General features: G+C 35.3%; 1 protein-coding gene across 1 annotated transcript; it reads right to left on the bottom strand.

Annotated features, from left to right (window-relative positions):
- Window positions 1-4,002: 4,002 nt before the first annotated feature.
- Window positions 4,003-6,060, bottom strand: LOC132746422 (uncharacterized). The gene has a single exon (XM_060735546.1). It carries the CDS (start codon window positions 6,058-6,060, stop codon window positions 4,003-4,005), a length of 2,058 nt encoding a protein of 685 aa, XP_060591529.1.
- Window positions 6,061-12,858: the final 6,798 nt, after the last annotated feature.

The following is a 12,858-nucleotide window of genomic DNA, read 5'->3' as shown; positions in this document are numbered from 1 at the left end:
GAATCTATAACTTTTAGGCTATTCTTATTGCATGTTAAATGTAATGTTTTGTAACAATCGTTCGAAATGGAAACCTTGTTTTGATAAGAAAATAGTTATTGGACTATATAAAACAAATTCTGCACTTATAAGCGATAAAAGCGATAAAAACAGATGGCTCTAATTGTTGCAGAATTTGGAACACATTTGATTATCAAAAAGAAAGAAAAAAATATCAACACTACACAGAAAAATAAAACGAACATCCCCTCCCCCCGAAATAAGGAAAAAATATACTAAAAAAATTTGAGGCAAATTTAAAGCTGTCTGACAGTTATTTAAGTTAAGACTGTTTGAATATCATAATATTTTTCCTTTCCAATACTTTTTCTTTTCCTTATACCTATATTTAGATTACTTCTAACAAAAAACATTGCATTAGATAATCTTGTTGAGCTTTAATTATTCAAAAGAAATCAGATGTTTGGAAAATCTAAAATGATAAACTTACATTGCATTTGTACAGTTTGAAACCAAAAGTTGAAAGATCATATGATCCAAATGTTATCATGATATCAGTTAGTGGCATGTTTCAATGACATGGTTGATTAGATAAATGTTAGGCTAGTAACACAAAATTAACATATGAATGTTAAAATAAGTTTTCGTTTTGTATTTATACATTAATTTTACATTAAAATATTACAATTGATAACTATAAAATTATAAATGATGAAATATTGTTTGCATACAAACTCTCATAATGTGTTATAGAATTAATGCTTGTAACCTTATTCCCTGTCATGGTGTAAACTTTGCTGAATTATATATGACAGATTTTAATCTTTTTAATCTTAAATATGCGAAATTATAGATTTTTCCCCGGTTATTTCCTTTATTGAAGCATAAGATAATGATTGGTGTAAAGACTGTTTAAAACTTCGCGAAATGATTGAACGTGAAAGAAATAACAATACAAAATATATAATATAATTATTTGGTATCGAAAAGCTTGATTTTGAGTAATGTGCTCTAAAAATGACTCAAACAAGCTAAAGCTCTTTTCAGAATCAGAAAGCTCAGAAAGTATAGAAACAACTATCGTCTCATTTATTTGTTTCAAATCATCATTTTCTTAAATCAATGAAAATTCTATCCAATAGTATTTTTTTTTCTTTGCCCGTGTAAAATATTGTTGTACTGCGGGTTATGTGAATTTTTATTTAGAGAGTGGCGGGCTTTGATGTTACGCTTAAAGTTAAAATTTTCATCCTATCTACAAAATTAATTGATAAAAGTGATCTACTTTTTTATAATTTACTTAATTTACTTGATTCATTGTTGAGAACAAACAATAAAAGATATAGGCGAATAATTAGACATTTTTATAGTGTAATGCATGTCCTGCCATTGCTTAAAGATTAACGCGTTACTCGCGCTTTTCATTATCAAACCATCGCACAATCATAAGTGATCAAATTACTCATTGTTACTAAAAATACCATGCATTCCATAAACTAAACTAGAGTCTGTATAGAAAATAAGTTTTGACAAAAACCTACTGTCATCTTAAATAACGGTTTTCCGATAATCATAATGTCCACTGAAAACAAGCATCTGACATGTACGAAAGATAGGTTAGGACATTTCAACTTTATGAATTCCCGATTTCATCTTTATGAATTCCCGATTTCAACTTCATGAATTCCCGATTTCATCTTTATGAATTCCTAATTTCAACTTCATGAATTCACGATTTCAACTTCATGACTTCACGATTTACATCTGACAGGATGAAAATACGTGCAATAAAACATGAAACCGAAAGTAGGAATTTCTGCTAAAATCAAGAACACAAGACATATAACATTGGATTTGACGATTTAAAGGGAGACAACGTTTTAGTTCATTTTTTATGTTCTTAAATTACATTACCTTCCCGCTATACTACATATGTATTTAATGAATATATTGAGATATGTATAACAAGCCTAAGAACACACATTATTTGTATAAGCATAAATGTACAATAATACGAGTTATGAATTACGTCGGCGTTAAGATATCAGTAGACAAATAATAATTCCGATAACTAAAACTAATGTGTAATAAAAATAAACTTATTAAACATTTAAAGATGCCATGTAACTGGAACTGGAAAAAATGTTGTTTTTGGGGACGGGAGTGGGAAATTCATTAGATGATTCATATGTATTGACATTTTCCAATCTTGTTGATGTTTTAATGATTTTAATTATCTCGGACACATAGACTCATAGATATAACAAATGCATTGATTTAAAAATTTAGGATATACTTTACTGAACAGTAAAAAAAAAAATTAAGCAATCTTTCATCGATCAATACTTACAAGTAAATAAAAAAAATCCTTTAATACATTTGAGATAACTTTATTTTTAACACAATAACACAAATCATGTATTTTTGTACTGTTCTTTTTGTTCTTTTGTAACAGGTACTTTCAAATAAATGATGGGATCAAATTAAATGATATTGTCACAAACGATTTAAGTATAAACACTTATTCATACCATTTGTTAAACAAGAAGAATGACACTGTTTGTTTTAATTTTATTGCAAAAAATCGAACACATTTTATATCATATGATAAAGCAGCGATATAATACCGTAAAATCTATACAGTACACATAATATACACACAACAAGGATTTCAAGATATTAATGCGTTTATGTATGGTATTGTGTAGTCACAATACGTTTATATTATTAGTTATAAAGATTGTTGAAAGGTTACATTGCCCTATATTAACGGCTGTTTGTAAATATAACCGGAGCCCCTAGGCGAGGGTTATATTGCAAACAGTTGTTTATATACGGCCATATAACATATCAACAATCTTTGTAACGAATTTATAATACAACAAACATCATTTTTTAGAGAAAGGAAGTAAGATTTCTTCATGAATCGACAACAGCCGTGTATATAAAACTATATAAACGTCACGATTACCCAATGAAAAGCGACGTAACAAACGTGCAGTATTATAAATGGTTTTGTGTAGTCACACATCATGCTCAATAAGTTCAGTACGTTTATAAATGGTATTGTGTAGTCACTCAGTATGCTTTATATCTTATAGATCAATACGTTTATATTAAGTAATTAATATTAATTAAGTATTGTATAGTTACACATTATGTTCAATACCTTTATGCAGAAAACAAGGACATCAATGTATTTAATGCTTTTATGTATTTGGTATTGTGTAGTCACAATACGTTTATGCTCAATGCGTTATCATAAAGTATTAGTAATACATTTTGCTTAAACCATTTATGCTTCAAACGTTCATATATAACATTATGTTGTCACTAATTTTGCTCAGTACATTTATGCACCATACGTTTTAAAAATGTATTGTATAGTCACACATTATGCTCAATATGTTTATGCACCGTACGTTTATATATGGTATTTGGTAGTCACTCATTATGCTCAATTATCCGATGTAAAAATGAATAAACATGTATTCTGTTAACACATTGCAATGTTATACAAAATCTTAAAAATTCATATTTTTTTGTAAAATTCATGATTAATAAATACGTAATGAGAATTTGAAATTCAAATAGAAGATAAACATCAGGAAAGAAAACTTCAAACAAAGATACGTTGAGTGTAGTTTCTTTTGTATATACATGTATGATTTATTCAATAGAAATACGTTTATTTAGGACTCTTTAAATAATTTCCTCATCAAATCATATGTTATTAACTTAAAGTTAAAATCAATAACTGTGATGATAAGATCACAAATATGACTTTTGCCAAATTATTTCGTCCTCGTAACTACAGGGATAGCAAAACATTTTTTATTTCATTGTTTAAAATTTTCACTGTTTAATAATGCATAGGGCTGTACAACTTTTATGTTCGAAACTTTGTCCATTCAACAAGGTAAAACTGGTGTATTTTTGTTCGTCAAGACATATTTGATTGATGGTAATACAAAAATACAGTTCTTTCAAAACATGTAAATACTAGTTATTAATCAATTTGTTTAACAGCTTACAAATATTGATTTTTGCCGAATTATTTCGTCCTCTTATCTGAAGGGAACGTGCATAACATTTGAAAGCATTGTCTAAATTATTCTCTTGTTCCATACACTGGCCGAGAAGATTGAGTGCTGTTTCCTTATGTCCGAGATTTGGTTCAACATCAATTGTTCTGGCAATGTTAGAGAGAGCCCTCTGTTTATCATCGAGTCTTCCTAGACGGGAATATGTCTTGTACTGCAAGAAATAGAGGTAAGGGAGAGAATCAACAGCAGCGAAATCCATCCAATCATCATCTTCACTTCTGTGAACAAAGTCTTCCTGCGTTGATCTAAACATTTCATGTTGAAGTTCGAATGGGCAACAGTTTATTTCACATCGTATGTAACAGACACATGATGCTGTTATGTGTTTTAGGAGTGCCCATTCTTCATTTGATTCATAACATAATCTGTTGAATATTTCTCTTCTTGCATATTGTTTGGAATCGTAACACCCACACACTGGTTCAACAACACTTAGATCATAACACTCCTCAATATTTTTCAGGATAAGTTCAGTCCTCTCCATATCTCCGGTACAATAGAAGACCGATGCAAGTTTCAGTTTACCAGACGCTACATCGGAGTCAAGTCCTAATGACATGAATGAAAGTGCCTTCCTGTATATAAATTGGTCTTGTTGGTAAATGTTTAAAGATGCTAGAACAGATCCAATTGTACAACATAAATATCGTGTTAACAAACAGTAAGCTTTTCTATCTATGTTTGAGAAATTCTCATTGTGGTGATTTGACATTAATGTTAAAAGTTTTTTAATCGTAAGTATTGGTGATAAATTGTAATTATCACGTAACAGACATTGGAAGTGCACGCCTTGAGCAAGGGCTGTATCTATTAGTAACCGTCCGGCAATATGTGTTGGTACACAATGTGCATCTATTAGGTTAATACCGTTTAAACTTGACTGAAGAAATAAACCAAAGTCGTCGCATTCAATTTCGAACAATGCCCTTCCATTACTTTCGATTACATAACGAAGAGTTTCAAGTATTAACGGCTTTGTTTCTGGAGTAAATCGCCCGGTCATCAAGTTATTTTGTGTGATGAAGAAATGAGGACAGTATTCATTTTGAACACAGTTGTAGAGTGTTGATAAACAAAATGATAGACAAGTAAAGAGGGTATTTTCCTTCCATGCGTCAGATCTTGTATATGAAATACAATGTAACAAAACGGTTTTACACATGAAACTTGTAATGCTGTTGGGGAACATTTGAGTAATAAAAGCTTTCAAAATCATTTTCATCAAAACATAACATTTGATTTGTGTTATGTTAAGATTGAACATTAAAAATCTCTCTGCAACTGATGTTGATATTCTCCATTCAAATGTTTCATTTACACTTCCTGTTTTTCCAACGCCTACAACAAAACATTTCGTGTTTCTACAGTACTGTATCATATCATATGTAGGCCAATGCTCCTCTCTATGCTGATTAAACCAATGCCGTGCTTGAACTGGTCTTAATTGACAAGGTAAGGCAATAACAAAATCACCAGCTTTGACTCCAGGAACAGCTGGTGTAGTATGAGCAGGGCCGTGTCTTACTGCATAAGCATTAGGGACAACATTAAAGAATGTATTTTTTAACAATATTCTCCCCATTCTGTCTCTATATAAATAGTCATGACATTTAACTACTTGTGGTAGAGGCGCATCATCTCTTAACGCTTGTAACAAGCAATATCCTGGTGAGACATTCTCGTCTTGTATCATTAACAAATTACACTTACCATATTCCCATTCACTCCAGTCTTGTATGACATTAAATTTGTTCAGAGACGTAAGACAATCTGTGTCAGAATTTAATCCCAGAGTTGTTGTTCCTTCTGTTTGACTACCGAAGAGGAACATATTTAAATCATTACCGATTAGCTGAAGACTTAACTTAAATAGTGATTCATTCAGTAGCATTAATTTTCTTCTTTTCATCACAATCTTCTCGTTTACACCAATCAAATCCATCACTTGAGACATTTTAAGTGATAAATTTTGAGCAAAATCTGGTATCCTTGACATTCTGAAATAAAACATACATTCATTTGTTTTTTTAGAATTTTCTGTATTTCTTAATACAATACATTAGATTTCACGATAAATAAACAACAATTTATACTTTGAAATGGATCCCTGTAAAACACGGATGTGACACATTTAAACAAAATATTTATAAATTGTAACTTTTATAGATGATTTAACTATTTATATATAAAAGCTCACCATTTCAAATAAAAAAGGGAAATAAAGTTATATATTTACCTTAAATTGAAATTGTACAATACGAAAACGAAAGTTGGAATTTCCAATGCTTCACACATTAATTACACAGGTTGAATGGTACTAAAAAGTAAATCAACAAAGTACTAAATATAAATCCTTATTTCCTTATTTGTAAATTTCAAATCTTACACAGACAATTGAAAAGAAATAATCGCTTTATGGTGGGTATTTTATAGGATAAAATCATAATTGTTTGACGCTTAAATATATAGAGGCTTCAAAAATATTTCTTATACATATAGACATGTAGACATTTTATTTCTTACTTATACATATATTTTATTTTGAACTTTTATTAGAGAAACCGGATTAAATTTAAGAATGTTTCTCATCATTTTGACAAGTCTTCAAAACTTTTATTATAAATAACTTTACTAGATGTACACTTAATTGGTTACGTAATATCATATAAATAACACATGGGTTTGTGGGTAACAGTAAAAATATCATCCCGAGGAAAATACTATTGACATAGCTAGATAACAGAGATAAGCAGCTCCTTTTTACTTCATTGAAATGTCACTCATGCCTATCAAAAAGTGAAAAAATAGACATTTTATAGCAAATAAAACTTAATGGATGTACATTTGATCCTTTAATACTTTATACCATTCGAAAGGTAAATTTTTTATCTATTGCTGCATGTTAAAATATTGGTAACTTTCCATGCCTTTCAGTTAGAAAAACATAGCAGAACATACCCACTGAGCCAGTTTTTTTGTCAAATAAATAGTTTTGTAACAAAAATTAATAGGTAGTGCTCTTTAAATTGATGTATCATTTATTTAAATGGGAACTTTAAATATTTTTACCTGCAGCCATAGACAAATGCATAAGCTTTCAGAAAATGTATTACTTCATGATTTTGATATCTGGTTAATAAGTTTTACTTGCTACAAGTTTTAAGTTTAGCAGGAACGCGTGATATTTTAACTGGTTAGGAAGTTGCCTATCTCTGTTATCTATGTCTCTGCCGAGGCGTGGCCGAGGGTAACAGTTTTTTTTTACGAGGGATGATATTTTTACTGTTACTCACAAACCCATGTGTTATTTATTTTATTACCCCGAACAATAATTGTGTGATGATCTGAAATTGTAAACTAAATCAAACTGTAACAAAAATAAACCAATAATAACAATACAGTAACTTAACTGTCCTTACCATTTAAGTTTTAAGAGTAGACTGTATACTTTAGGCCTACTTGAGAAGTTTTCTTTAATTCTTAAAGCAAGTGATGTCTAGATATCTAGTCATAAACATGCAATAAGCTGTGTTGTATATAGAAAAACAAAAAAAACTATACCATTTATACGGTTATGATCTGTGAAATCAGATCCTTCTGTTTCCAGAATATTCTTCGCATGGGTTTCGACAAAAGAACGATGATATCCTATGTCTGTCCTCTATATTTGTAACGTTTCACTGATTAATTTTTTTAAAATAATCCTTTGTTGCAAGCTTAAATCGTCTGCATGTTCCAAATTGACACATAATTATTTACAATGCAATTACTTCCGTTGGAAACGGATGTTTACTTTTTGACTATTCAACTAAAGGTCAGGGTATCGCATTGTAACATGGCCAGCGATTGGCTGAAAAAAGTGCAGGGAAAACCGTATGGTTCAATTTGTAAATACATGAGGTATGTGAAAGTGGGGTATGTTTAAGTATAAAAACTAATTTAAAAAGTAACACTAGATTGTTTTCTGAAGAAAATGAAATATTTCATGAGTCTCTGTGATAATTTTGACTCGGATATTTGCATTTATAAAAAGTGTATTTCAGTCCTGTGATCAGCAGAAAATTTCAATGAAATGGGGGTACTGATTACAGTAATCCTCTTTGAAGTCATTTTGCAAAAAAAAAAATGGCTGGCTACCCCTATATAATAGGAACATTTTTAATGTGTCAGGCATTTCATTCTGCTAGAAAAATTACCTCTTTAGCATGAAGGTAGGATTAGGGACCATTTCTTATAATGTAAGTATATGGAAATATAAATGTGAGTGTCTGACCTAAAAGTTATTTTATACCAGTGTGCAAGAGAAGATATGTTGTTGTCCTATGAATCAAGAAAAAATGGCGGCTATGTTATTTCATTTTATTTAGTAAATAGAGCACGTGAGACCAGATTTTATACTGTTAAAAATATTGTTACCCATGTAACAGTACAAAATACTTTGTAAAGTGGTACACTTGCATTAAAAGTAATAATAACTCCCAGAGGCCTTTGGGAAATTAAGATTACAAAAAAAGTGAGGGATAATAATAAATTTTGTTCAATTTGACTGTGATCATTCTTGGATAAGTACGATGTGACCAGCGAAAATAGAAAAAGTTAAAATCATTCTGTGGTGCTACAAGCAAAATGTTATGAGATGCCTGGAAAATATGTAAAAATATAATATCACATCCATTATGAACATTTTATTTATTATGATACAAAAAAAAACGAATTTGTTTTTTTTTATTTGTCAGGACATCTTGCATTCATACCAGCATCATAATATTCCTTATTGTATTATTGTTCTCGTAGTTGTATTGTTTTTTGCAAGCTCTTTCGTAATGAAGTAGCTTCCCGGAAACAATATCACTGGACTGAATCGACAATATATCGGTATTATGCAAGAGTTGTACACATAGAACGACAATCACTGAGTGTGCATGTATCTGCTACATTTCTTTTAATTTTGAAACTCCTATTTAGTTAACAGTAGAAAACATTCAAGGGTGCTGACAACCTGCCTCTGAGACATGCCTGTCTGAAATAAATTACATGTTATCCCCTATTCATCTGGCCAGACAAAATGCGCCTCTATGATCTTGATTTATTATATTGAATGCCTATTCAAACATTGAATTGCAAATTTTAACAAAAGTACATTCTGACATGTACATGCAGTACGCATACGGCCAAAAATCTTGATTTTGGAGGCACACGAAGTCCTCAACAAGTATATAACAAGGCCAGCCTGTTGAAACCGAAAATGGTCAGCCTTTGCCACTAGTATGGAGCCATGCCAGTTTGCTGAAACCGAAAGTGGTCACTCTTTGCAAAAAGTATAAAGCCTGGCCAGCCTGCTGAAACCGAAAGTGGTCAGCCTTTACCACCAGTAAAGAGCCAAGTCAGCCTGTTGAAATAAGAAATAGTCATCCTTTGGAACCAGAAAAGAACCAGGCCAGTGTGCTGAAACCGAATGTGGTCAGCCTTTGCCACAAGTAAAGAGCCTGGTCAGCCTGCTGATACTGAAAGTGCTCAACCTCTGCCAAAAGTATAGAACAAAGCCAGCATACTGAAATCGAAAGTGGTCAGCCTCTTTTACAACAATAGATCCTGAACCAGCGTGCTTATACTGAAAGTGCTCAGCCTCTGCCAAAAGTATAGAACAAAACCAGCATGCTGAAATCGAAAGTGCTCAGCCTCTGCTACAAGTATAGAGCCTGAACCAGCCTGCTGAAACCGAAAGTGGTCAGCCTCTGCTACAAATAAAGAGCCTGACCAGCCTGCTGAAATCGAAAATGGTCACCCTCTGCTACAATTATAGAAGCAGGCCAGCCTGCTGAAACCGAAAGTGGTCAGCCTTTACAACTAGTATAGAGGCAAGCCAGCCTACTGAAACCGAAAGTGGTCAGCTTTTACCACAATTAAAAAACCTGACCAGGTTGCTGGAAACGAAAGTGGTGAGCCTCTGCTACAAGTATAAAGCCTGGCCAGCCTTTACCACTAAAATAGAGGCAAGCCAGCCTGCTACAAGTATAAAGCCTGGCCAGCCTTTATCACTAGAATAGAGGCAAGCCAGCCTGCTGAAACCGAAAGTGGTCAGCCTTTACCAGAAGTATAGAGCCTGGCCAGTCTGCTGAAACCAAAATTGGGCAGCCTTTACCACAATTATAGAGGCAGGCCAGCCTGCTGAAACCGAAAATGGTCAGCCCCTGCTTTAAGTATAAAGCCTGGCCAGCCTGCTGAAACCGAAACTAGTCAGCTTTTAACAGAAGTATAGAGGCAGGCCAGCCTGCTGATCCCGAAAGTGGTCAGCCCCTGCTTTAAGTATAAAACCTGGCCAGCCTGCTGAAACCGAAACTAGTCAGCTTTTAACAGAAGTATAGAGGCAAGCAAGCCTGCTGAAATCGAAAGTGATCAGCCTATACCACAGTTATAGAGGCAGTCCAGCCTGCTAAAACCGAAAATGGTCAGCCCCTGCTTTAAGTATAAAGCCTGGCCAGCCTGCTGAAACCGAAACTAGTCAGCTTTTAACAGAAGTATAGAGGCAGGCCAGCCTGCTGAACCCGAAAGTGCTCAGCCCCTGCTTTAAGTATAAAACCTGGCCAGCCTGCTGAAACCGAAAGTAGTCAGCCTTTAACAGAAGTGTAGAGGCAAGCTAGCCTGCTGAAACCAAAAGTGGTCAGCCTGTACCACAATTATAAGGCCTGAACCAGCCTGCTGAAACCGAAAGTGGTCAGCCTTTACGACAACTATAGAGGCAGGCCAGCCTGCTAAAATCGAAAGTGGTCAGCCTTTACCACTAGTATAGAGGCAAGCAAGCCTGCTGAAACCATAAGTGGTCAGCCTTTACCAGAAGTATAGAGCCTGGCCAGCCAGCTGAAACCGAAAGTGGGCAGCCTTTACCACAAGTATAGAGCCTGGTCAGCCTGCTGAAACCGAAAGTGATCAGCCTTTACCACAAGTATAAAAGCAGGCCAGCCTGCTGAAATCGAAAGTGATCAGTCTTTACCACAAGTATAGAGGCAAGCCAGCCTGCTGAAAACAAAAGTTGTCAGCCTGTACCACAATTAATAGGCCTGAACCAGCCTGCTGAAACCGAAGGTGGTCAGCCTCTGCTACAAGTATAGGGCCTGGCCAACCTGTTGAAACCGAAAGTGGTTATCCATAAACACATGTATAGAGCCTTGCCAGCCTGCTGAAACCGAAAGTGGTCTACCTCTGCTACATGTATAGAGCCTGGCCTGCTTACTGAAATCGAAAGTGGCCTTCCTATGCCACAAGTATAGAACCAGGCCAGCCTGATGAAACCGAAAGTAGTCACCCTTTGCCACTAGAAGGGAGCCAGGCCAACCTGTTGAAACCGAAGGTAGTCAGCCTTTGCCAATAGTATGACGCCAGGCCAGCCTGATGAAACCGAAAGAAGTCACCTTTTGCCACTAGAAGGGAGCCAGACCAGCCTGCTGAAACCGAAGGTAGTCAGCCTTTGCCGCTAATATCGAGCCAGGCCAGCCTACTGAAACCGAAAGTAGTCAACCTTTGCCACTAGTATGGAGCCAGGCCAGCCTGTTGAAACAAAAAATAGTCTGCCTTTGCAACTAGTATGGAGCCTGGCCAGCCTGCTAAAGACATAATTGGTCACCCTCTGCAACAAGTATAAAGCCTGACCAGTTTGCTGACAACGAAAGTGATCAGCCTTTACAACCAGTAAAGAGCCAAGTCTGCCTGTTGAAATAAGAAATGGTCATCGTTTGTAACCATTAAAGAACAAAGCCAGCCTGCTGAAACCGAAAGTGGTCAGCCTTAACCACAAGTGTAGAGCCTGGTCAGCCTGCTTATACCGACAGTGCTCAGCCTCTGCTACAAGTATAAAACCTGGCCAGCCTGCTGAAATCGAAAAAGGTCAGTATTTATCACAATTAAAAATCGTGACCAACCTGCTGAAACTGAAAGTGGTCAGCCTCTGCCACAAGTGAAGATCCTTGCCAGCCTGCTGAAATCGAAAGTAGTTAGCCTTTACCACAATTAAAAAGCCCGACCAGCCTGCTGAAAGCGAAAGTGGTCAGTCTCTGCCACCAGTAAAGAGCCTGGCCAGCCTGCTGAAACCGAAATTGGACAGCCTTTACCACAATTAAAAAGCCTGACCAGCCTGCTGAAACCGAAATTGGTCAGCCTCTGCCACAAGTAAAGAGCCTGGCCAGCCTGCTGAGACCGAAAGTGGTCAGCCTCTGCTACAAGTATAGAGCCTGGTTAGCCTGCTGAAACCGAAATTATTCAGCTTTTGCCACTAGTATGGAGTCAGGCCAGCCTGCTGAAACCAAAAATACTCAGCCTCTGCTACAAGTATAGAGACAGCTAGCCCACTGAAAACGAAAGTGATCAGCCGTTACCACCAGTATGGAGCCTGGCCAGACTGCTGAAACCGAAAGTGGTCAGTCTTTACTACAAGTATAGAGCCGAGCCAGCCTACTGAAATCGAAAGTGATCAGCCTTTGCCACAAGTATAGAACCATGCCAGCCTTGTGTAACCGAAAGTAGTCACCCTTTGACAATGGAATGGAGCCAGGCCAGCCTGCTGAAACCAAAGTATCCAGCCTTTGCCACTAGTATCGAGCCAGGCCGCCTGCTGAAACCGAAATAAGCCATCCTCTGTCACAAGTATGAAGCCAGGCCAGCCTGATGAAACCGAGAGTAGTCAGATTTTGCCACTAGTATGGAGCTAGGCCAGCCTGCTGAGACCAAAAGTAGTCAGCCTTTGCCACAAGTATGGAGC

Source organism: Ruditapes philippinarum, unplaced genomic scaffold (assembly GCF_026571515.1).
Source record: "Ruditapes philippinarum isolate M1 unplaced genomic scaffold, ASM2657151v2 ctg1505_1_1_1_1, whole genome shotgun sequence".
NCBI lineage: Eukaryota > Metazoa > Mollusca > Bivalvia > Venerida > Veneridae > Ruditapes > Ruditapes philippinarum.
This window is presented reverse-complemented; position numbering and strand designations above follow the sequence as displayed.